This window comes from Ranitomeya variabilis, chromosome 4 (assembly GCF_051348905.1).
Source record: "Ranitomeya variabilis isolate aRanVar5 chromosome 4, aRanVar5.hap1, whole genome shotgun sequence".
NCBI classification, from domain to species: domain Eukaryota; kingdom Metazoa; phylum Chordata; class Amphibia; order Anura; family Dendrobatidae; genus Ranitomeya; species Ranitomeya variabilis.
Window position 1 is genome coordinate 74,020,914 of NC_135235.1, and position 27,113 is coordinate 74,048,026.

General features: G+C 43.7%; 1 protein-coding gene across 1 annotated transcript in view; it reads right to left on the reverse strand.

The window, feature by feature from the left end:
* LOC143769825 (claudin-10-like) overlaps positions 1-26,032 on the reverse strand; it is a 46,257-nt gene extending 20,225 nt beyond the window's left edge. The window contains exons 1-2 of the mRNA XM_077258754.1: positions 25,765-26,032; positions 3,711-3,872 (exon numbers count right to left, since the gene is read on the reverse strand). Coding sequence (XP_077114869.1) covers positions 3,711-3,872; positions 25,765-25,984 — 382 coding nt within the window. The 5' untranslated portion in view covers positions 25,985-26,032. The remainder of the gene's footprint in view (positions 1-3,710; positions 3,873-25,764) is intronic.
* Between the last annotated feature and the right edge of the window lie 1,081 nt (positions 26,033-27,113).

Here is a 27,113-nt window from a genome sequence, read left to right on the forward strand (position 1 = left end):
ACTTCTCTGCCCTGTTGTGGGCAAAGTAAAGTACTGCAGTGCGCAGGTGTCGGGAAGGGTCAAGGAGCCTCGACACATGCACACTGCAGTACTTTTCTCTTCCATCCACAGGGCAGAGAAGTACCCTTGCGCAGCAGCACTGTGCCGTGGTGACTGTGTGGATGATGCAGCGACACATCATCCACATGAAGCAAGCAGGAGGGCGGCATTGCAAACAGATGGGAGGTGCCGAACCAAGAATAGTCACACCCCTCGGACCCGGACCGCCCCGCAGCCATGTATGTATGTATGTGTGTATATATATATATATATATATATATATATATATATATATATATATATATATATATATATATATATATATATGTATATATATATATATGTGTATATATATATATATATATATATATATATATATATATATATATATATATATATATATATATATATAGTAAAGAAAAAAGGAACAGCACAACACTAGTACTTATCTTCGGGTGCAAGGCCCCAGGTAACCAGTCCAACGATTACACCAGATTCACAGGGATTCAAAAAAAGAGGCAGCACTCCATATTAAAGTGAAACATATTAAAGTGAAACATGTGGCAGGTTTAATCGACCCACATAGCCGGGCGACGTTTCAGCTCAATCTGAGCCTTTATCAAGCCTTGATAAAGGCTCAGATTGAGCTGAAACGTCGCCCGGCTATGTGGGTCGATTAAACCTGGCACATGTTTCACTTTAATATGGAGTGCTGCCTCTTTTTTTTGAATATATATATATATATAGTGGCGAAACGCTACCTGAGTGTGTTGGGGGACACTCGCTTGGCATGGGATTTAAGCACTCAGGCACGATTTCTCCACTTAAACAGTCTATTCCGGTTTATTAAACGTCATAAACCATAACACGAACAGTTCATTATACCGCCATATCAGCATATCACATACGGTTTTACATTGCCTTCAGTGGTCACACAGGTATCTCTCTCCATTACAGTTCATTACATGCATCAACGGAACATATTAAACCCCGACAGTCTGTTCCAATGGCAGATACGTCTCTGCCGTATATCACAGGTTTTTCCCATACCAGGGATTACCTCACAGGAACTTCGGCTCCACACACTGACTCCTGCCAGTGCTGGTTCACAGGGAAACTGCCTCACTGGGATCACTGTCCTTGTGACCAGGGCACCTCGGATAGTCCAGACCCACAGTAGGAACTGTAGCTTCCCCAACACAGAAACCGTCTCAGGCTCTGTAGATGCAGCCTTTCCATGCGCTTCCAGGAAGACCAATCACAGGCACTTCCAACACACAGGCCATCAGTCCATGATCTACCCAAGTGCTTACAGGACTCCAGTCCATCCGCGGACAATCCAACACTCTGACCATTCCAGGACTCATACTCTTACCAGGTGCTTGCAGGACTCCAGCCCATACCAGGACAATCCAACACCTCAAGCATTCAGTCCATAGCCTCAGCAGTGCTTCCAGGACTCCAGCCCACTTCAGGACAATCCAACACCCAGGCTATTGCAGGACTCACGGTCTCAGTGCCTCCAGGACTCCAGCCCATACCAGGACAATTCAACACTGACCGTACATCAGGTCCACGGTCTCAGGTGCTTGCAGGACTTCTCCAATACCAGGAGTCTCCAACACCGACCGTCCAGGACCTTGCACATGGACCAAACGGATCCATACACAGGAACCACACAGGCACATGTGACCCACACCCTGGTCACATTACATACCTGTAACCACTCCCCTGGGTGGGAGTGTGGGTGTGTGTGGCTAGTCTGACCCTCCCATCTCTCATAACTAGCCCTGCCAATCACCCATTAGCATTACACAACTACTTGTGGTTCTACAGGTCCCAGCACACCAACCAAACTTCAGATTGACAGCACAGAGTGTCTTCCTCTGCAACACACACACCGGCCATTAACACTCCTGCCGGACTTAGTCTCATCACATTTATGCCTCCAAGCGCATCTTGAAGCACACACACAGCGCCCCCTGGCCATAACGTGGGTCACAGCACTACAATATATACACTAACGTTCAAAAGTTTAGGGTCACTTAAAAATTTCCTTTTTTTAAAGAAAAGCACAGTTTTTTTTCCAATGAAGCTAACATTAAATGATTAAGAAATACACTCTATACATTGTTAATGTGGTAAATGACTATTTTAGCTGCAAACGTCTGGATTGTAATGCAATATCTTCATAGGTGTATAGCGGCCCATTTCCACAACCATCACTCCAGTGTTCTTATGGTGCTTTGTGTTTGCTAACTGTGTAAGAAGGCTAATGGATGGTTAGAATACCCTTGAAAACTCTTGTGCAAGTATGTTAGCACAGCTGAAAACAGTTTGGCTGATTAGAGAACATATAAACCAGAGGAGAGCACAAACAGGCTCTAACCAGAGTAGAAAGAGAAGTGGGAGGCCCCGCTGCACAACTGAGCAACAAGGCAAGTACATTAGAGTCTGTAGTTTGAGAAATTGACACCTCACAGGTCCTCAACTGGCAGCTTCATTAAGTAGTACACGCAAAACGCCAGTGTCAACATCTACAGTGAAGAGGCGACTCCGGGATGCTGGCCTTCAGGGCAGAGTGGCAAAGAAAAAGCCATATCTGAGACTGGCTAATAAAAGGAAAAGATTAATATGGGCAAAAGAACACAGACATTGGACAGAGGAAGATTGGAACAAGTGTTATGGACAGAAGAATACAAGATTGAGGTGTTTGGATTGCACAGAAGAACATTTGTGAGACAGAAAACAACTGAAAGATGCTGGAAGAGTGTCTGACACCATCTGTCAAGCATGGTGGAGGTAATGTGATGGTCTGGGGTTGCTTTGGTGCTGGTAAAGTGGGAGATTTGTACAAGGTAAAATGGATATTGAATAAGGAAGGCTATCACTCCATTTTGCAATGCCATGCCATACCCTGTGGACAGCGCTTGATTGGAGCCAATTTCATCCTACAACAAGACAATGACCCAAAGCACACCTCCAAATTATGCAATAGCTATTTAGGGATGAAGCCGGCAGCTGGTATTCTATCTGTAATGGAATGGCCAGCGCAGTCACCAGATCACAACCCCATTGAGCTGTTGTGGGAGCAGCTTGAACGTATGGTGAAAAGTGCCCATCAAGCTAAACCAACTTGTGGGAGGGGCTTCTGGGAGCATGGGGTGAAATTTCTACAGATTACCTCAGCAAATTAACTGCCTAAATGCCAAAGGTCTGCAATGCTGTAATTGCTGCACAGGGAGCATTCTTTGACGAAAGCAAAGTTTGAAGGAGAAAATTATTATTTCTAATAAAAATCTTTTTTTTCGAACATAGTCAATGTCTGGACTACATTATCCATTCATCTGGCAACTCATTTGATCAATAAAAGTGTGAGTGTTCATGGAAAACAAAAATTGTCTGGGTGACCCTAAACTTTTGAACGGTAGTGTGTGTGTGTGTGTGTGTGTGTGTGTATATATATATATATATATACATATATATGTTATTTTTCTTCTTTTACAGGTCAGGTTGGGGGCAGATATACAGCATTACAGAATGCTGAATATCAGCCCTGAAAGTTGATGGCCATATCTCATTGGTCAAACCTGGTGACAAGTTCACTTTAAATTTGGAATCTGTGTAACATGTTTTAAGTGATAGCAGGATTTGGATACAAGCACACTTACCACTCAAGATAAACAGCAAGCCAGAGAAAGTGGTGAGTTTTGCTTTTGTGTCCTCTGAGCCTCCAATCTTAGTGCACTTCATTCCAACGAGTGCAAAAATGGAGCCAAAAAATCCCAGACTAACAGCAGCTATTAGCAAACCCCGGCAAGCTTGGATGTACCCTGAAATCAAAGATTATTGGGAAACAAAGATTTTTACTGGTTAGTAATTTGAGTGAAGTGCAGAAAATATGCAAGCTACTCTTATGCATTGAAGACATTTACAAATCTAAAACTTTTCAAAGTTAAATATAATATTTGTCCATTTCTTTATAAGACAAAATAAATATAATATTTGCCCATTTCTTTATAAGACGACCCTCATTAAATTGAAGGTGACCTGGCACACAGCTGTAAAAAGAAAGTTCCACTTGAGAAAACTATTGGATTACAATTGATTTTGTCAATTGGTGATTGGAATTTTTTTTACTTATAGTATATGAGAAATATAGTGTTTCATGTTGTCTACTTAAATATCCCATCATTTAATACTTGGAATTACTTTGTTTACCACAACTAGAGATACTCTTTATTAGTGGCTCTATTCTCTGGCAAATACAGATGGGACATATAAAAAGTGGTTATAGTGAAGAAATTCTTTAAAGGGGATCTGTCAGCAGGATTTCACACTACAAGCTGTTTATATGTGCATGTAACTCTTCCATAGACAAGTGCAGCAATACATTTACGTGGCCAGAACATTCCTCAATTACTGAGAAGTAGTGTTGAGTGATACCGTCCGATACTTGAAAGTATCGGTATCGGAAAGTATCGGCCGATACCGGCAAAGTATCGGATCCAATCCGATACCGATACCCGATACCAATACAAGTCAATGGGACTCAAGTATCGGACGGTATTCCTGATGGTTCCCAGGGTCTGAAGGAGAGGAAACTCTCCTTCAGGCCCTGGGATCCATATAAATGTGTAAAAGAAAGAATTAAAATAAAAAATATCGCTATACTCACCCTCCGACGCAGCCTGGACCTCAGCGAGGGAACCGGCAGCGTTGTTTGTTTAAAATTCGCGCTTTTACTTGGTTACGTGAAGTCCCGGCTTGTGATTGGTCAGGGCGGCCATGTTGCCGGGACGCGGACCAATCACAGCAAGCCGTGACGAAATTACGTCACGGCTTGCTGTGATTGGTCCGCGTCCCGGCAACATGGCCGCCATTAACCAATCACAAGCCGTGACGTCACGGGAGGCTGGACACGCGCGCTTTTTAAAATGGGCGCGTGTCCAGCCTCCCGTGACGTCCCGGCTTGTGATTGGTTGCGCCGCGGTCAACCAATCACAAGCCGGGAGGCTGGACACGCGCGCATTTTAAAATTTTAAAATGGGCGCGTGTCCAGCCTCCCGGCTTGTGATTGGTTGACCGCGGCGCAACCAATCACAAGCCGGGACGTCACGGGAGGCTGGACACGCGCCCATTTTAAAATTTTAAAATGGGCGCGTGTCCAGCCTCCCGGCTTGTGATTGGTTGATCGCGGCGCAACCAATCACAAGCCGGGACGTCACGGGAGGCTGGACACGCGCCCATTTTAAAATGCGCGCGTGTCCAGCCTCCCGTGACGTCACGGCTTGTGATTGGTTGCGTCTCCCATGTGACTGCGACGCAACCAATCACAAAGCCGGGACGTAATTTTAAAATCCTTAAGGACCTGAAATTACGTCACGGCTTGCTGTGATTGGTTGCGTCTCCCATGTGACTGCGACGCAACCAATCACAACGCCGGAACGTAATTTTAAAATCCTGAAGGACCTGAAATTACGTCACGGCTTGCTGTGATTGGTTGCGTGCCGGTCACATGGGCGGCACGCAACCAATCACAAGCCGGGACTCACGTAAAGGAAAGAAAAGCGCGAATTTTAAACAAAGAACGCTGCCGCTTCCCTCGGTAAGGTGCAGGCTGCGTCGGAGAGGTGAGTATAGCAATATTTTTTATTTTAATTCTCTCTTTTACACATTTTTACATTAATGTTGTTTCGATACCGATACCCGATATCACAAAAATATCGGATCTCGGTATCGGAATTCCGATACAGCAAGTATCGGCCGATACCCGATACTTGCAGTATCGGAATGCTCAACACTACTGAGAAGTCTTCATTGGCATACATGTGCAAATGAGGACGTAGATCTGAAGCCTCTGTCGCTCCAGGTCTATTCCCCACCCAGCGTCGCCTCCTCTTGCTATACCGATGGCTCTTTTGCCTAAAGTCATACAACATTGGCCTCTGTCAGTAAGGCTGGAGGAGGCAACGCTGGACACAGGGTATAGAGCTGGTGTGATGGAGACTTCAGATCTACAAAAAGCTCTTCAACCTCATTTGCATATCAATTCAAATGCTGATTTCTCAGTGTGAAGAATATGGGAGATATAATTTCATGTCAATCATTTGTATCCTATCTAGCATGGGATTATTAAACCCCCTTCAGCGTGCAGCTGTATGAGAACACCTAGCTCAGCAGGGGGGGTCAAGCCTCAAAAGGCTGAGTGACAAATCTCCCACCTTGAGCCAACTAAACTCAGAGCAAAAGTCTTGTTTGTCATGTGGGTGCCATGTGGTCTAATTTCTTTGTTCCAACATCTATGATTTTAAGGGGAATATGGACGTATTGTACGTCCTGGTCTCACAGCGGTTGCATTTTTGAGATCTCTGGACTGGACTGGACCGAACGCCTTCCCGAGTTTCCATCCATTCTAGCACCACAGAGTGGGGTGGTACGTAGAATGGCTAGTAGGAACCACAAAACAAAGATATGTTTGGTTTCAACTCGTAGCAGGGGCCCGCAGGATGTTATGGTGCCAAAACCTCCTCCCTATGACCGTCTATTAAAGGAGTTATGAGCCATCTTAAGTTTGAGTTTTTAGCTGCTAGAGATAAGGGTTTAGGTTCAGCCCAGAGGTCAGGAGGGGAGTGACCCAAAGGGGATAAAGGCTAGTGAAAGGCCATGTGGTCCCTCTCTCTGTTATGCATGCGGTCCACTTCAAAAGGGGGGGGTCATGTCGAGTAACCTGCTGTTAAGGACCCATGTACAAACAAATAGTTGGGGGAGAATCCTGCTTACAGATTCCTTTTAATAAAAGTTTTAGCTTCCATATAATAGATCCGCCCACTAGACTGAAAATCTCAGAAGGGGCAGAGGTGTAAATGAATAAATCACAGGTTATAATAAATCTGTTCTCATAAAATTATAAATCAATTTACTCAGCTCCTCCTGCTCTATAACATGGTGCCTGCAGCTTAGATTGCATTTTTATTGTGACAAGTTCCCTTTAAATTTGATGGTACAATACTTTTCAACTACAATAAAAGTTATAGCTGTTGTGGTGATACGCTACCTGAGTGTGTTGGGGAACACTCGCTTAGCATGGGATTTAAGCACTCAGGCACGATTTCTCCACTTTAAACAGTCTATTCTGGTTTATTAAATGTCATAAACCATAACACAAACAGTTCATTATATATGGCTTTACAAATCCTTCAGTGGTCACACTGGTATCCCTCCAGTCACCGGGTGACAGCACAGTTCAGCAATAGTTCTTTTTCCCCATACCAGGGGTTACCTCTTAGGAACTCCTGCTCCACAGGTAGACTCCACGTCAGACCGAGGTCCACAACAGAACCGTCCAGGTCGATGGTCTCACAGTGCTTCCAGGACGACTCCACCAGCCAGGAGCCTCCAACACTGACCATACATCAGGTCCACGGTCTCAGTGCTTCCAGGACTTCAGCCCATACCAGGACAATCCAACACTGACCATCCAGGACCTTGCACAGGAACCTCCCAGGTACATGTGACCCACACCCTGGTCACATTACATACCTGTAACCACTCCCCTGGGTGGGAGTGAGGGTGTGTGTGGCTAGTTTGTCCCGCCCATCTCACACAACTAGCCCTACCAATCTCCCATTAGCATTACACAACTACATGTGGAACTACAGGTCCCAGCACCCCAACTTAACTGCAGATTGACAGCGCAGAGTGACCTCCTCTGCGACACACATACCGCCCATTTATAATCCTGCCGGACTTTCTCTCATCACCATTATGCCTCCAAGCGCATCTTGAAGTGCACACACAGCGCCCCCTGGCTGTAATGTGGGTCACTGCACCACACTGTAAATTGAACATGTTAATGCATCTACCTTTCATGGAGTAGCAAAAATTGACTAAAGTCATAATGTAACCCAGGTGTAAATAACTGGTGCAGGTATAAACCAAGGAGAGATACACATTTTTTACTTAGATGTAATTTAAACTTCCAGTTTATAGAAGAAACGTTAAAGACATATTTTTCTTTTTTTCATTTTTATTTTTAGCTTTGAAGAGATTATGGCTCCAGTATTCATGCAAAGGTTCAAACAGTAGTCAGATAAAACAAACAGGAATGAATTTAGGAGTTAGCCATTAACAAGCTCTTATACTGGCTCATTAACTTTTTAGGTCTCTAGAACACGACCATGGCTTACAGAAATTGCTTTTGCAGAATATTTGCAAGATCCCTTCAATTAACAATTCCAAATAATACCTAATGTTTGATCATGTGGTGGCTTGATCCTAAAATTTCTGTATAGATTAATTATAATTTATTTGCTTTGTCCAAATGTCAAATTGTTGTAATGAAACATTTGTTCCAAACTCAACCAAATTTAAGATGCACAGATGAAGAATGCTGATGCTTTAGTCTTTCCATGACAAATAAAATTGACCATTAGCCTCACAACTTGAATAACAAGGGTTTTGCAGCCTACGGATGGGCAAATGGTTAATCAACTGCTGTTGCTGATACATTCCCCATGACCAGCATAACATTCCATATTTAAAGAGGATGTCCAGAATTGACAAGGAAATCTGCAGTCACTCTACATGACTACAGATATATGAATCCTCACAGCATGCACTGTCAGGATTTTCCAATGTCAGTGGTGAGACCAGGAGGTCGTATGAATGCAAGTATGTAATTTGCATACTTCAAGTCACATTCCGACTAGACGTGCACGCCCTTCACTTGTATTGAGCAAGGCCGTGCATGTCTAGTGAGAATGTGGATGAGATTATGCTTCTCACTGGCGGTCAGACCACTCGCTCTCTGCGCTGACATGCTGTAAGTGACGCTATGCACCCTGTAAGCATTCTCACGCGGTAAGGATGCTTTGCACGCTGTAAGGATTCATGACTCTGCAGTGACCTAGAGTGAGTGGAGATGTTTGTGCCTAACCTGGACAACCCGTTTAATAATAGCTGTACAAAATCTTTGAGGTCACTTAGACATCTAAAAGTAGGAAAAGCAAAATTTGGCTTTTGGTCTGCACTTTGTTCCTATTTCTATATTTTATTGGAAATCTCCACTTATCATTATACGAACAAAGCACAGCTGATACATAAATATTACGCTGTAGCAGTGGAGGACACTGGGAGCCCCCTCCTAGGGATTGTAATGCGTCCAAGTGAGCGGATCCCCAATACACTGTGTTCCAAATTATTATGCAAATTGGATTTAAGTGTGATAAAGATTTAATTGTTTTGTTTTTCAAATAAACTTGTGGATGGTATTGTGTCTCAGGGCTCAATGGATCACTGAAATCAATCTTAAACACATGGGATAATTAGTTTTCCAGGTGATTCTAATTAAAGGAAAACTACTTAAAAATGATGTTCCACATTATTAACCCCTTAATCCCATATGACGTACTAGCCCGTCGAGGTGGGGTGGGCCTTAATTCCCACCGACGGGATAGTACATCATAGCGATCGGCCGCGCTCACGGGGGGAGCGCAGCCGATCGCAGCCGGGTGTCAGCTGCCTATCGCAGCTGACATCCGGCACTATGTGCCAGGAGTGGTCACGGACTGCCCCCGGCACATTAACCCCCGGCACACCGCGATCAAACATGATTGCAGTGTACCGGCGGTACAGGGAAGCATCGTGCAGGGAGGAGGCTCCCTGCGTGCTTCCCTGAGATGATCGGTACAATGCAATGTGCTCACCTTGTACCGAGCGTCTCCTCCCTGCAGTCCCCTGATCCAAAATGGCCACGGGGCTGCATCCGGGTCCTGCAGGGAGTACTTCCGGGTGCCGTGCAGGCGCTGGTAAGCCTGCACGGCTGTATGTCAGATCGCCGATCTGACAGAGTGCTGTGCAAACTGTCAGATCGGCGATCTGTGATGTCCCCCCCTGGGACAAAGTAAAAAAGTAAAAAAAAAAATGTACACATGTGTACAAAAAAAAAAAAAATCCTAAATAAAGAAGAAAAAAATATATATATTATTCCCATAAATACATTTCTTTATCAAAAAAAAAAAAAAAAAAACAGTAAAAGTACACATATTTAGTATCGCCGCGTCCGAAACGACCCAACCTATAAAACTGTCCCACTAGTTAACCCCTTCAGTGAACACCGTAAGAAAAAAAAAAAAAAAAACGAGCCAAAAAACAACGCTTTATTATCATACCGCCGAACAAAAAGTGGAATAACACGCGATCAAAAAAACGGATATAAATAACCATGGTACCGCTGAAAACGTCATCTTGTCCCACAAAAAACAAGCCACCATATAGCATCATAACAAAAAAAATAAAAAAGTTATAGTCCTCAGAATAAAGCGATGCCAAAATAATTATTTTTTCTATAAAATTGTTTTTATCGTATAAAAGCGCCAAAACATAAAAAAATGATATAAATGAGATAATCATACTGACCCGACGAATAAAACTGCTTTATCAATTTTACCAAACGTGGAACGGTATAAACGCCTCCCCCAAAAGAAATTCATGAATAGCTGGTTTTTGGACATTCTGCCTCACAAAAATCGGAATAAAAAGTGATCAAAAACTGTCACGTGTCCGAAAATGTTATCAATAAAAACGTCAACTCGTCCCGCAAAAACAAGACCTCACATGACTCTGTGGACCAAAATATGGAAAATTATAGGTCTCAAAATGTGGAGACGCAAAAACTTTTTTGCTATAAAAAGCGTCTTTTAGTGTGTGACAGCTGCCAATCATAAAAATCTGATATAAAAAAATGCTATAAAAGTAAATCAAACCCCCCTTCGTCACCCCCTTAGTTAGGGAAAAATAATAAAATTAAAAAAATGTATTTATTTCCATTTTCCCATTAGGGCTAGGGTTAGGGTTAGGGCTAGGGTTAGGGCTAGGGTTAGGGTTAGGGCTAGGGTTAGGGCTAGGTTTAGGGTTAGGGCTAGGGTTGGGCTAGGGTTAGGGTTAGGGTTGGAGCTAAAGTTAGGGTTAGGGTTGGGGCTAAAGTTAGGGTTAGGGTTGGGGCTAAAGTTAGGGTTAGGGTTTGGATTACATTTACGGTTGGGATTAGGGTTGGGATTAGAATTAGGGGTGTGTCAGGGTTAGGGGTGTGGTTAGGGTTACAGTTGGGATTAGGGTTAGGGGTGTGTTTGGATTAGGGTTTCAGGTAGAATTGGGGAGTTTCCACTGTTCAGGCACATCAGGGGTTGTCCAAACGCGACATGGCGTCCGATCTCAATTCCAGCCAATTCTGCATTGAAAAAGTAAAACAGTGCTCCTTCACTTCCGAGCTCTCCCGTGCGCCCAAACAGGGGTTTACCCCAACATATGGGGTATCAGCGTACTCGGGACAAATTGGACAACTTTTGGGGTCCAAGTTCTCTTGTTATCCTTGGGAAAATAAAAATTTGGGGAGCTAAAAATCTATTTTGTGGGAAAAAAAAAGGATTTTTTATTTTCACGGCTCTGCGTTGTAAACTGTAGTGAAACACTTGGGGGTTCAAAGTTCTCACAACACATCTAGATAAGTTCCTTGGGAGGTCTAGTTTCCAATATGGGGTCACTTGTGGGGGGTTTGTACTGTTTGGGTACATCAGGGGCTCTGCAAATGCAACGTGACACCTGCAGACCAATCCATCTAAGTCTGCATTCCAAATGGCGCTCCTTCCCTTCCGAGCTCTGCCATGAGCCCAAACAGTGGTTCCCCCGCACATATGGGGTATCAGCGTACTCAGGACAAATTGCACAAAAACATTTACGGTCCAATTTATCCTGTTACCCTTGTGAAAATACAAAACTGGGGGCTAAAAAATCATTTTTGTGAAAAAAAAAAAGGAATTTTTATTTTCACGGCTCTGCGTTGTAAACTGTAGTGAAACATTTGGGGGTTCAAAGTTCTCACAACATATCTAGATAAGTTCCTTGGGAGGTCTAGTATCCAGTATGGGGTCACTTGTGGGGGGGTTTGTACTGTTTGGGTACATCAGGTGCTCTGCAAATGCAACGTGACACCTGCAGACCAATCCATCTAAGTCTGCATTCAAAATGGCGCTCCTTCCTTTCCGAGCTCTGCCATGCGCCCAAACAGTGGTCCCCCCCCCACATATGGGGCATCAGCGTACTCAGGCAAATTGGACAACAACTTTTGGGGTCCAATTTATCCTGTTACCCTTGTGAAAATACAAAACTGGGGGCTAAAAAATAATTTTTGTGAAAAAAAAAGAATTTTTATTTTCACGGCTCTGCGTTATAAACTGTAGTGAAACACTTGGGGGGGTTCAAAGCTCTCAAAACACATCTAGATAAGTTCCTTAGGGGGTCTACTTTCCAAAATGGTGTCACTTGTGGGGGGTTTTAATGTTTAGGCACATCAGGAGCTCTCCATACGCAACATGGCATCCCATCTTAATTCCAGTCAATTTTGCATTGAAAAGTAAAATGGCGCTCCTTCCCTTCTGAGCTCTGCTATGTGCCCAAACAGTGGTTTACCCCCACATATGGGGTATCGTCGTACTCAGGACAAATTGCATAACAATATTTGTCATCTAATTTCTTCTCTTACCCTTGGGAAAATAAAAAATTGGGAGCGAAAAGATCATTTTTGTGAAAAAATATGATATTTTATTTTTACGGCTCTGCATTATAAACTTCTGTGAAGCACTTGTTGGGTCAAGGTGCTCACCACACATCTAGATAAGTTCCTTAAGGGGTCTACTTTCCAAAATGGTGTCACTTGTTGGGGGTTTCAATGTTTAGGCACATCAGGGGCTCTCCAAACGAAACATGGCATCCCATCTCAATTCCAGTCAATTTTGCATTGAAAAGTTAAATGGCACTCCTTCCCTTCCGAGCTCTGCCATATGACCAAACAATGGTTTACACCCATATATTGGGTATCAGCGTACTCAGGAGAAATTGTATAACAATTTTTGAGGTCCAATTTCTTCTCTTACCCTTGGGAAAATAAAAAATTGGGGGCGAAAAGATCATTTTTGTGAAAAAATATGATTTTTTATTTTTACGGCTCTGCATTATAAACTTCTGTGAAGCACTTGGTGGGTCAAAGTGCTCACCACACATCTAGATAAGTTCCTTTGGGGGTCTACTTTCCAAAGTGGTGTCACTTGTGGGAGGTTTCAATGCTTAGGCACATCAGGGGCTCTCCAAACGCAACATGGCGTCCCATCTCAATTCCAGTCAATTTTGCATTGAAAAGTCAAATGGCGCTCCTTTCCTTCCGAGCTCTGCCATGCGCCCAAACAGTGGTTTACCCCCACATATGGGGTATCAGCGTACTCAGGACAAATTGTACAACAACATTTGGGGTCCATTTTCTCCTGTTACCCTTGGTAAAATAAAACAAATTGGAGCTGAAATAAATTTTGTGTGAAAAAAAGTTAAATGTTCATTTTTATTTAAACATTCCAAAAATTCCTGTGAAACACCTGAAGGGTTAATAAACTTCTTGAATGTGGTTTTGAGCACCTTGAGGAGAGCAGTTTTTAGAATGATGTCACACTTGGGTATTTTCTATCATGTAGATCCCTCAAAATGACTTCAAATGAGATGTGGTCCCTAAAAAAAAATGGTGTTGTAAAAATGAGAAATTTCTGGTCAACTTTTAACCCTTTTAACTCCCTAAAAAAAAAATTTTGGTTCCAAAATTGTGCTGATGTAAAGTAGACATGTGGGAAATGTTACTTATTAAGTATTTTGCGTGACATATCTCTGTGATTTCAGGGCATAAAAATTCAAAGTTGGAAAATTGCGAAATTTTCCTAATTTTTGCCAAATTTCCGTTTTTTTCACAAATAAACGCAAGTTATATTGAATAAATTTTACCACTAACATGAAGTACAATATCTCACGAGAAAACAATGTCTGAATTGCCAAGATCCGTTAAAGCGTTCCAGAGTTATAACCTCATAAAGGGACAGTGGTCAGAATTGTAAAAATTGGCCCGGTCATTAACGTGCAAACCACCCTCGGGGCTTAAGGGGTTAAGCAGGTCACAGTTTTCAAGTAACATGGGAAAGAAAAAGGATCTCTCTGCTGCTTAAAAGCATCAAATAGTGCAATGCCTTGGTGAAGGGATGAAAACATTAGAAATTTCCCGAAAACTTAAGCGTGATCATCGTACTGTTAAGAGATTTGTGGCTGTATCTGAGCACAGATGTGTTTGTGCTGATAAAGGCATAATGAGGAAGATTTCTGCCAGGCAATTTCATCGGATTAAGAAAGCAGCTGCTAAAAAGCCATTACAAAGCAGCAGACAGATATTTGAAGCTGCTGGTGCCTCTGGAGTACCTCGAACCTCAAGGTGTAGGCTCCTTCAAAGGCTTGCTGTGGTGCATAAACCTACTATTCGGCCACCCTTAAACAGTGTTCACAAGCAGAAATGGTTGCATTGGGCCCACACATACATGAAGACTAATTTCCAAACATTCTTTTTTACTGATAAGTGTTGAGCAACCCTGGATGGTCCAGATGGATGGAGTAGTGGATGATTGGTGGATGGCCACCATGTCCCAACAAGGCTGCAACAACAGCAAGGACGTGGAGGAGTCATGTTTTGGGCCGGAGTCATGGAGAAACAGCTGGTAGGGCCCTTTAAGGTTCCTGAAGGTGTGAAAATGACCTCTGCAAAGTATATAGAGTTTCTGACTGACAACTTTCCTCCATGGTATAAAAAGCAGAAATGTGCCTTCAGGAGCAAAATCATCTTCATGCTGACAATGCCCCATCTCATGCTGCAAAGAAAACCTCTGAGTCATTGGCTGCTATGGGCATAAAAGGAGATAAACTCATGGTGTGGCCACCATCTTCCCCTGACCTCAACCCTATAGAGAACCTTTGGAGTATCATCAAGCAAAAGATCTATGAGGGTGGAAGGCAGTTCACATCAAAACAGCAGCTCTGGGAGGCTATTCTGACTTCATGCAAAGAAATACAAGCAGAAACTCTCCAAAAACTCACAAGTTCAATGGATGCAAGAATTGTGAAGGTGATGTCAAAGAAGGGTCCTATGTTAACATGTAACTTGGCCTTTTAGGATGTTTTGGAGTTAAATAGCTTTTTTGTTCAGTGAATGTGACCTCCTAATGCTGCAAATTCCACAAATGAGCATTTTCAGTTCTTTAAAACATATCAAATGTTTAGAAATTCTACTGTGCCTAATAATTTGGAACAGTGCATTTTAAGTTTTTATTCATTTTGGAGATTATACTGTTATCATTGGGAGGTTTCTTCAATAAAATTCGATGTATACTCTAACGGGTGATTACTTTTATTAGACTGACTGTCATTTGCACCGACCATTTAGGAAAATCAGAGAAAAATGTAATTTGCATAATAATTTGGAACATAGTGTAATCAAGAAGTTATCCCTTTGTCAAACACTTTAACATCCTGAGATCATAAGTTCCCTAGCTCATTGGAAAGAGCGCCCTCCTCCCTTGGCCGCTGTGCAGCTGCACCATTTGTCCGCCTCTGCTGAAGCTCTGTAGCAGTGACTGGAAGTGGTTATATTTGGCAGAGAAACCTATCGTATTTAAAGGGAACCTGTCACCAGAAAAAAAAAACACTATTAACCTGCAGGTATGGGTTTAATCTGCAGGTCAATAACGTTACTAACCTGCCCAGCGCCCGCATGTAGCCAAATGCTGGGGGTAGAAAATGAACTTTATTCTCTCTGGCAGCATTCAATTTCAGTTACTGGTGCGGCGTGGGTTCAGTCATCCCTCTGAGAATACAGAGCGATGGCTGTAACCGCATCCTTAGCAGTGATTGACAGCCGGCCCCAAAGAAGAGCAAGTGTCAGCCAGGGTCGGGAGTGAAGTTACAGCCACCACTCTCTACACTCAGAATGGTGACAGAACCAGCACCGGTGCCGCCCCATGGCTAAAACCTAAATGCTGCCAGAAGGAATAAAATTAATTTTTTCCTTGCAGTGTTCAGCTAAATGCCGGCACCAGGCATGTTAATAATGCTATTAATCTGCAAATTTTCCCCATACCTGCAGATTAATAGCATTTTTTCTGGTGACGGGTTCCCTTTAATACTACAACTAGGATGTTACTTCTGGCATGAAAATCTACTCTGTTTTTTTCTGGTTTTGTAGAAAGAGGTTTTCCACTAATATGGACGTGTTTAAACAATCCTATCCCTGAATAATATTTCTGAATTTGCTACATTTTCACTCCGCTGATGTCCCCATTGATGCCACTCGCTTCCAGTTCACAACTTAATGACCACCAATACGTCTTTTAACTGACCTGAGATATTTGAGAATATCCTCCCCATACAGGTGACAATCCAGCAGCTGTCGGCTGTACACTATAGCTGACAACTTGCTGTATAAGCCAGGATCAGTGTTTGCGCCGTCCAAATCTGTTTAACCCCTTAGATGCTGCTGTCAATAGTGACTACATCATTATAAATGGTTAACAGAGTGTGGGGGCCTCCTTTTTATCCCAGTCGGTGCCCTCAGATCATGATTTTGTGGTCCTTATGTTTGTCATGGCAATTCATGACCAAATAGCGGCCCTAGAGTATGATGGCTGTAGTAATCTGTTCAGAAGTTAGAGGCATTTAGGTGGTAAAAATACACATTTTCATTTTTGTCATGCCACTTTGCATTAATTACTGAAAAGCACCTGAAGGGTTAATAAACTACCTGATTGCAGTTTTCAATATGTCAGGGGGTGCTGTATCTAAAATGGTATCACTTTTGGGGGTTTCCCAATATATGGGACCCCTAAAGTCACTTCAAACATGGATAAGTCCGTAAAAAATAAATTTTTTAAAATTTCCTTGAAAAATGAAAAATTACTGCTACATTTTTAAACCCCCTAAAATGCTAACAAAATAAAAGAACATTTTATAAATGGTGCTGATGTAAAGCTGACATGTGGGAAATGTTATTTATTAATTTTTTGCTATGGTATGACTATCTGGATTAAAAGGATAATCATTCAAAGTTTGAAAATTGCTAATTTTTTTACATTTTTCTCAAATTTCTGATATTTTTTATGAATAAACACAAAACATATCGACCTAAATTTACCATTATCATAAAGTATAATGTGTTATGGAAAAACAATCTCAAAATCACTGGGATTTGTTGAAGCGTTCCAGAGTTATTACCACATAAATTGACACGGGTCAGATTTCAAAAATTTGGCTCCGTCACTAAGGGGTTTACTTTGTGGTGCTCCTCAAAGTGAGTCCTGTCCTCCAATTTCCCAGGGCATACTCATCTGATGGTGGCATGTCAGCCAAACAGTCAGGATAAATGCTGTCCACCAGGGAAAGATCGCATATCATAGAATTAGCAAAGACAAGGTCAATACAGCTGCCTGTGCATGATCACTGGAGATGCCATTGATTATACTCAACCATAGACATCAATTTGATATAATGATCTGCTTATGCAGGTTAAATATTAACAGGCAAACTGTGTGTAATAAAAAACCAAACACATTACAGACAGTGGCATGCTGTTAGCTTTGGCACAGTGCTCGGCTGCTATGGAACCCTCGTCAAAGCTCAGGCGAAACGCGCGTCGGGCAGGTGCGGGTTATCACTGGACTACATACACGGTCAGTATTCCACCATATTGTATAGTTTTCATTATCAGTCTGGCGTATGAACGTTAGGTGTTTACATTGCGTTACCATGTCATTTGATATGTAAGGTTCTCACTGAATTTTTACACTGTGTTGTGATTTATATTATTTTTGTTAGACCATACTGAATCTGTGACATAGTGTCCCCCCTTCTTCAGTTCTGATAGGTACTATAAAACACTCTGTGGATGCTAATATTGGATATTCTGTGATGTTTATTGGGTACATACCCTTATTCCCATCTGACTTTAGGAGTCAGAGTGGATAGTAATATTAGTCCTCCGTGATATCCCGCACTCTCTTTCCTCCTGGTTTTGTTTTCCCTTTTGTATATGTCATGTATTTTCTCTTTTAATATTAATAAAATTATGTTGATTATGATTTTCTGAGTTGTGCATTATGTTGTAGGTTTAGTATGGAACCCATGAGTAAGGGGAACCTACTGCCGACAACACTACATTCTTTTGCGTGTGTAGAGTGATCATCATATTGTGTGTTTAGTGGGTATAGTAGGGGAATACACTGTGGCGGTATCAAATTGTATTTATGTGGGGGTCCTTTTGGGGTGAATAATCATACTCCATGGGGGCAATGAAAAGGGTTTCGTAGTGGGCAAGAACTAAAGGACTTCAGTAGGTGTACAATCATTGTGTTTCTTCTATGATTGCACCTATGCACCAACACTCCACCTACTCCACCAAATATATATTTTTTAGGGGGAAGGGGAGGTGCAGCGCCCCAGAGTCCTGGTCGTTGCAGTACTGTGGCTCCGCCACTATGGGGAGCTATGGTGCGTCCGATGGCACTGAAGGAGTTCATCTGACCAGGTATCACAGACACCAATACATTTCACAGCTGGGCCTCCAGGGGGAGCTAAGGGTGCTATTCATTAGGCCACTCCCCACCATAGTGGGTAAACTGGGGGTCAGGCAGGAAGTTAGAGGAGAAAGCTGACTGGATTGGACGAAGCAACACCTAGTGGCAGAGAGTGTTGTGGAGGAAGAGACAGTAGGGTCTCTGTCAGGGGTGGGATCCTGACAGAGGCTTGGCATTGAAAAGAACGTAACGGGTCCGCGCCAGCTCCGGGAAGCGGCGGGACCCAAGAAAGGACTAGAAGCGAGATAGATTGTGCTGAGTGAGAAACGGGATCACGCAAAAAGGAGAAATACCAGTAGGAGTCGTGCTGTAAGATCGAAGCAACATCCTACTGAGGCGCACTACCGGTGGCCGGAACGCCGAGGGAGTAGAATAACATTCAGCTTCAAGCAATACTCCAAACAGCGGCAGGGCAGTCAGTCTCAGGCGGGCTGTCTAACTCAAATCACCTATGAAGTCTTGGGAGGCAATTGCGGGAGAGGGGCGTCTCTAGGGTCCCGGAAGAACTCCAGGCCTATCCGACAAACGGGTGCCGTTCTAACTGTAACATCAGGAAGGGACGGAAGATTAGCAGAACATCATCTAATCGAGTTGTGAGGGAACATCAGAAACAGACACAACAGTTGTGGGGTACTTTCCGTAAGCACAGCAGGGAAGGACTACAACACATAGCGCTAGGGGGAAGGCACAGATTTCCTCCTGTGAAGAGAACTCTGGAAGTGCCATTGGACCGGCCGGACTTGCGCAGCCTGGTGAACCGTATTCTGGACTGAGGACTCAGAGATCTTCAGTAAAGAGGTAAAGAGACTGCAACCTGGTGTCCTCGTTATTTACCGCGACCTGCACCCCACAACTGCACCGCACCACCACCACCATTCACATCTATTACTGTACGCCCCTCAGCAGGGTCACGGACCGGGTCTAGCCACCGTGACAACCCCAGAGCAGAGACTCAGAGGCCCGCTACTGGGTACCCCTCGGCCCTGCGGCAGTGGGGGCGCTACAAACTTGGCGTCACAAACAGGATCTACTTAAGCCTGAAGAATCAGGTCATGTGTGCCTTGGAACTGTGATTTGTTGTGCTTGGACTGTAACTTTATTGAGAGACTGTGTGCTGCCATTACTACAAGGATTGCCGCCAAAACCGCCGCCATCGCAGCGCTGAGGAGAAGCGCGGGAGAAGAAGAGGGGCGTGGAGTAGGCGTAGACAGACTGGAGAGCGCGAACAACAATGACCGCCCAGTCCAAATACTTCTGTGTCCTGAGGACGTGTCCGTCAGCGGCTGAAGTCCGCCTCCTGATCCTGTTTGGAGGGTGGAGACCATGGAGACGGAGCCGCCCACGAAAGAGACCGCGGGAAGAGGACACTGGAGAAGAGGCCAAGATGGCGACACCAGGAGCACCGCGTGGGGCTGACCCGATCCGGCTTGAGGCTGCGCAACCCGACACAGCCCCAGAAACGCCAGCGCTGCGGGGTCTGACCCTTGCGGAGCCACCGATGGGCCGACCCCCCTTGCCGTTGTCTGAGGAGTGTGCGGCTGCAGCCGAGGCCCGACAGCTAGCACGCCGACTGGAGGATGATGCCCGCGTGCTTACTCGGCTGGGCCAACCAACGGAGATCCACTTGTCCCCAGTGTCCCCTGCTCCTTCCCACCTGGCCGCGGCTGAAGGTACGCTACAGACGCCGGGCCTGAAGATCATGCCGGACGCCGAACATCTACGGTGTCTGATGGCAACGTGGCGGAGCCGGCCCCAGCCTGCAGAGCAGATCGATTTAATTAGTGCTCCAGAGGTCCCGCCGTCACATTGGGGTGTAGTGGTGGCCTTTAACCCCCAGTATGGAAGAGGAGTAATCCAGGAGATCGGGGAGCCACTACAAGTCCGCGTGGACCGGGAGGAGGTGGAGCCCTGCAGCGGGAGGTTCGCTCGTGATCTGGAGCCAGGTGATGCCGTGACCTACACGAGGTGGAGGAGGGACGCTGGCGAGACGGGCTGGGTCGCCCGAGGCGTCCAGCGGTGCATCGCCCTCCAGGCTGCTGCCGGAACACCGGAAGATGATGCTCCTGTGGACAAAGCTGCAGAGCCCGGCCCCGCGGAACCTCGAAAGGCCCGACCTCGCCGTGCCCCGGAGGGACGTGTGCGCCTACCCGTGAGAAGGGCCTCCCGGCGAGGGATCTTATCGTTGCTGGGACCGGAACCGCTTCCTGGCCCACCGGTGCGATCTGTCGGCCTGGTGAGGCCAGAGATGAGACCATCTTCTGATTCACCACAGTAAGATTTGACTGTTTTCTTATATGTACATAGTTTAACTGTTTGTTTTTCTGCTTTTACTGCTGCTAAACCCGTCTAGGGTTAACTTTAAAGGGATCCCTGTGTTGACCCGGGATCCCAATTGTTGGTTTGTTTTTTCCACTTTTGTTTCCTGTTATCAAGAACTACCGCAATCATGGACCGTGCATGATACAAACTTTTTGTATATAGTTAGCACCTTATTAAAGGCGCTTCCTACTGGTTTTACTTAAAGACTCTTTGTGAAGATACCACACTGGAACCTTTGCTCAGTAAAGACTGGTAGCTAGAGAAGAAGTGCTACCTCGTGGAGACTTGGTCCCCTCTTAGAGGGGATGTTCACGTGTTGCACTTAAAGAAATGGTATTGCTTTAAGACTGATAGATAGCAATGATGTTTGATAAGAGAAAATGATGATACTTACATGTAAAAGTTATATGTATCTAATTGGTTAACTGTAAAGAAATGCTGATAATGTTCCTTAGAAGAAAGATTGAGAGACAGAAGGAAGGTGCAGTAGGCCCCTAGGGGTAGACAGAGTGTCCTGCATAGTCGGAAGTAAGAAAGTATTAATGAAGGTTGATGATATAAGGAAATAGTTAATAATGTTGATAAGAAATGGGGATAGAAGGTAAACCCTGAGTCCTCCATAGAAAGTTAAGAAAGAGTTAGTAATGTGTTATTAAGGACAGAAAGTGAACCCGTAAGGGTTAGTGGGTGGGTCCTTATAGGAGCCAAGTAGAGCCGGCTCAGTGTTCTCAAACTGAAAGAAAAGTTATGTTCTATACTGTGTATGGTAGTTGAAAAGGCAGTAGGCCCTGGCTGAACGGGGCGGTCCTGTAACAGAAAGGAGAGGCAGTAGGTCTGGTGCCGATAGGACAGGCGGTCCTGCAGACTCAAAGAAGGAGAATGAAAAAGTTAACTTACCTTATAATGTGATTATAGGAAGGCCTTTGGTGGATACAGAGTGTATGTCCTTAAGGGCAATGTTAAAGTATTGTTCAGCAATTTTTGCACTTAGTAGAATACCCGGTTGGGTAACAGGAGTTATTTATAGCCTGTAATTTATAATGTTTAACCATGTTTTGTAACGTTCAAGTGTCCTAACCTCCCATAAAGGGAAGCCTGTTCAAGTATACGTATCGTTATTTGCACTCAACAAAATTGTATGACTTTTTGCTAAACTTGTATTGTTGTTTTCTTCCCAGTCCCGGAGTACTGTGTTTAACCAGGGGGGAGTGCAGCGCCCCAGAGTCCTGGTCGTTGCAGTACTGTGGCTCCGCCACTATGGGGAGCTATGGTGCGTCCGATGGCACTGAAGGAGTTCATCTGACCAGGTATCACAGACACCAATACATTTCACAGCCGGGCCTCCGGGGGGAGCTAAGGGTGCTATTCATTAGGCCACTCCCCACCATAGTGGGTAAACTGGGGGTCAGGCAGGAAGTTAGAGGAGAAAGCTGACTGGATTGGACGAAGCAACACCTAGTGGCAGAGGGTGTTGTGGAGGAAGAGACAGTAGGGTCTCTGTCAGGGGTGGGATCCTGACAGAGGCTTGGCATTGAAAAGAACGTAACGGGTCCGCGCCAGCTCCGGGAAGCGGCGGGACCCAAGAAAGGACTAGAAGCGAGATAGATTGTGCTGAGTGAGAAACGGGATCACGCAAAAAGGAGAAATACCAGTAGGAGTCGTGCTGTAAGATCGAAGCAACATCCTACTGAGGCGCACTACCGGTGGCCAGAACGCCGAGGGAGTAGAATAACATTCAGCTTCAAGCAATACTCCAAACAGCGGCAGGGCAGTCAGTCTCAGGCGGGCTGTCTAACTCAAATCACCTATGAAGTCTTGGGAGGCAATTGCGGGAGAGGGGCGTCTCTAGGGTCCCGGAAGAACTCCAGGCCTATCCGACAAACGGGTGCCGTTCTAACTGTAACATCAGGAAGGGACGGAAGATTAGCAGAACATCATCTAATCGAGTTGTGAGGGAACATCAGAAACAGACACAACAGTTGTGGGGTACTTTCCGTAAGCACAGCAGGGAAGGACTACAACACATAGCGCTAGGGGGAAGGCACAGATTTCCTCCTGTGAAGAGAACTCTGGAAGTGCCATTGGACCGGCCGGACTTGCGCAGCCTGGTGAACCGTATTCTGGACTGAGGACTCAGAGATCTTCAGTAAAGAGGTAAAGAGACTGCAACCTGGTGTCCTCGTTATTTACCGCGACCTGCACCCCACAACTGCACCGCACCACCACCACCATTCACATCTATTACTGTACGCCCCTCAGCAGGGTCACGGACCGGGTCTAGCCACCGTGACAACCCCAGAGCAGAGACTCAGAGGCCTGGTACCGGGTACCCCTCGGCCCTGCGGCAGTGGGGGCGCTACAGAGGCAGGACAGAGGGTGTAGGTGGCTGGCCCCATTAGGGATTTTGCTACAGGGCCCCACGATTTCTATGTCGAACCCATCTACTCCACAAAGTTTTTTTCTTGTGGGAGGTGGTGTGTGGGTACAGGAGAGAGGCTGTAGATAGTTGGCCCAATTAGGACTTTTTCTACAGGGCTCCATGATTTCTATGTATGCCCCTGATTACAGATAGCATTGTTTGGTAAATTATTTCTTAAAAACTAAATCAACTTAACTGTTTAGCATTAACTTAACCCCTATAAATTCTGGGGTTTGTTACATACAGAATGAAATAAAAAAGGATTCATAACATGAGACAATAAAAGCAATAAGTAAAGTACACAGTGTAATGAGAGAGTGGAGAGCGCACTGTTCTAAGGGCTTACAGTCTACCATTGTATGTAGCCTCCATGAATAATAATACTGTATAATCTTTATTTTTATATAGCGCTAACATATTCTGCAGCGCTTTACAGTTTGCACACATTATCATCGCTGTCCCCGATGGGGCTCACAATCTAAATTCCCTATCAGTATGTCTTTGGAATGTGAGAGGAAACCAGGGTGCCCGGAGGAAACCCATGCAGACACGGGGAGAACATAGAAACTCCTTGTAGATGTTAATCCTTGGTAGGATTTGAACCCAGGACTCCAGTGCTGCAAGGCTGCAGTGCTAACCACTGAGCCACCGTGCTGCCCCTATGTGGATGTTGACAGAAGTAGGTCCATGTACAAGAACAGCACATTAGTACGTTGCTCATCTTGGCTGTTTAGGACATTTTTAAATACTTTTAACCCTTGCGAATATCATATCAAAGAAATTTTTCTAAGTAGCAGAATTTGCTAATATGTTCCCACATGCTCTCGTTAGTCCTGTATTATGTAGGTGGTAGAAACATCACCTTATAGGACAGAGAGCCTGTTACAGATTTTTCCTGGGGGCCCAGAATCAAACACAGAGCAAGGACATGGGAGGAATCAGACTATAATTACTCGCTTGATCTCTGCAGGTGACATTTAGACCTCAAACATTTTTCTTATGCCAGTTCTTTGTCTACTAGAACAAAAAGAGGCCAACTGGTTGAACAATACCTTATAAGAATCTAATGTAAAGTGGCTTCATCTTCTGTAACCTACTGAATGGTATACATTTGATTTAAAGCGACACTTCAGGGGTTATGAAATCTCTTGAGAAAGAGTTTTTCTGAGCACACTCGGCCACTGTTACAGATTACTATGCAACCAATGCATTCACAGTGTAAAGTCTGTCAATATGATCACAGATTTAAACTATCTTTGCTGATATGGGGCGTGCTACACATAAATTGATATTATTTTTTAAACCACTTTAACATTGCCACTTGGAAAGATCTGTAAGGACAATCTCCAGCAACAGTAAAAAAAAAAAGGAAAAGTTAAAACATAACTTTTACTGGAAAAATATAAAAACAACATTTTGGAGTTCATGTGATTAAAAATTAAGATCCATCATCTTCCGAGCTTTGGGTTATTGAACCCTTATTCGTAGCGTATAGTGCAAAGCTTATTCACTACAACTATTAAAGGGAGGGAACCTGTCATGTCCCCAAACACTATTAACCTGTAGATATAGGGTTAATCTGCAAGTTAATAGCGTTTTAAAGCTGACCATCCCCGCACTGATTGCCATGCTACCGGGACAAAATGAACTTTATTGCTTCTGATAGCCTCAAGCTCTCAGTCATAGAGGTGTGGCCGGCCCATCTACAGGTACCGGCTGTCAGTCAGTTTGCCAGGGTGTGCTTATAGATCCTGCTCACGGTATACTGATGCCAGTATGCCTTTATGATTTAAAACCGGTGGCTGCCGGGAGGAATGAAGTTAATTTCCTCCGGGTAGTTGTGCTGTCAGTTGAGTGGCTGGGCAGCTTTAGAACACTATTAACCTTCAGATTAACACTATATCTGCAGAGTAATAGTGTTTGGGGCCATGACAGGTTCTCTTGAAGGGCAATGATAGCCCCCATTTTCAGCTATTGAAATTAATGAAGTTAAGAGACAAGTTACTCTTACTATATTTGCTAAAGCACACAGTTATATTAGTGTTTCATAATGTTAGACAAAGCCATTACAGCACTGCTAGAAAATTATGGGACCATCCTGTTCCTTTGTAATCATCCAATATGGATTTCTTTACCAAATAATAAAGACAAAAAATTACATAGAGGCACTTTATGGTTGAACTCATCTCCATGGTCATAGATACATGCCAGAACCACCACTCAAACTACCACTGGTATCCAGAATTAAAAATCTGTAGAGTACTCAGACACCTTTTCCATTACTTTAAAATTTATTTTACTGCAAATAGGACACAACATACAGAAAAAGACCATTAAAATCAATAGCCAATACCAATGACGTCAGTGAGCCAATGTGATAACACTACAAGCATTATGTCAATCAAGAAAACCATGAGACAAAGTACCGTAATTAAACAGCCCCAGTAAAATGTACATTTATTAAACTATAATTTTTGAATTTCTTGACTCTGGCTTTTTCCTTACCTTCTAAGGCCAACATAGAAGGAAAGTCTTTGCAGTTGGACACCCCAGTTGAGTCAGTAACGCATGTCTTCCAAAGGTTTGACCAAAAGGTTGCAGTGGTGATAACTGTGCCATCAATACTAGACACCTTCCAGTAATCGGTGGGTAGCGTGGAACTAACTAAAACCCAGCCAGACACGGCCAGTACAAAGGCAATAACCTCAGAAGCCATGTGAGGCATCTTCTGACTAGATAAAAGCTTTCAATGGTAGAGAAAGATGTAACCAATGAAAATGGTAATCAAAGCTATAAAATTCTTGTGTTAAAAGAATAAAGATGACTGCACACAGTTTGGAACCACACAGCAAGACGAAACCAAGAGAATGTCATCGAAACTTCTGGAAATGGTGTCTTATGAGTTTTATGGTCAGGAAAATCCAACCCTGTTCCCTACCAGTCCCTCCCTAATTAATTCAGGTTCATTCCATCTCCTAAGTAAAGCATTCATGCCACTTCATTCCTATGTGGGACTAATGCTTGTGCTTAATGCATCTCACACCTTTCTTGTTTTAACAAGTACTCATGAATCTCGAATGTGACGTGTGAAACGACGGGTCTTGGACGAAAAGGCACAATTAATTAAATTTGTGCTGGAGATTTGTCAGTCACATATCTATTCAACCATATCACTAAAAGAATCAAATCTATTAAACTTGGTATTTTTTTTGTTATTGCAAGGTTAAGAGTTAAAAAATGTTGATGAAAAGTACATCAGTCAATGGAGATTTGATAGTTATCCCTTATGGCATAAACTTTGCTATGGAAGTTACAGAAATACGTTGTAATTTAAATATATTCTCCAGAACACCACTTGATTGCCCTAAAGCAATGATTTTTTTTTACACATTTTTATGTAATGTTCCTTGAAACCATAAGTATTTATATTTTATTTTGTTATTTTTATGGGTTAATAACATTTTTTAGTACGGAGCATAAATATTTTAAGACTTTCCCATATTGTGTCATATTTTCTATTGCAGCTGGAAATTTCATGTTTGATACTTTTCCAGACACTACAACTAGAGTTGGTTTCATGTTAAGACCCTCGACAAGTTTTGGCATATAAATCATTTTTATGGATTCCGGTCGACTAATAACCCAGAACTGGCACACTAACAAGTTAATTAGCAACTTGGAAGATTTGTAATCCAAACCTGTCAGAATATTAAATGAGCATTTTTACTAAACTAAGGACTCGCTCACACTACTGCATAAATCGGACCAGTACAATATGATAAAAAAGGGATTGCACTCAGACCAATGTTATTCAATTAGGCAGTGCAGATCAGCGTATTTTTTCTCAGCTGTAT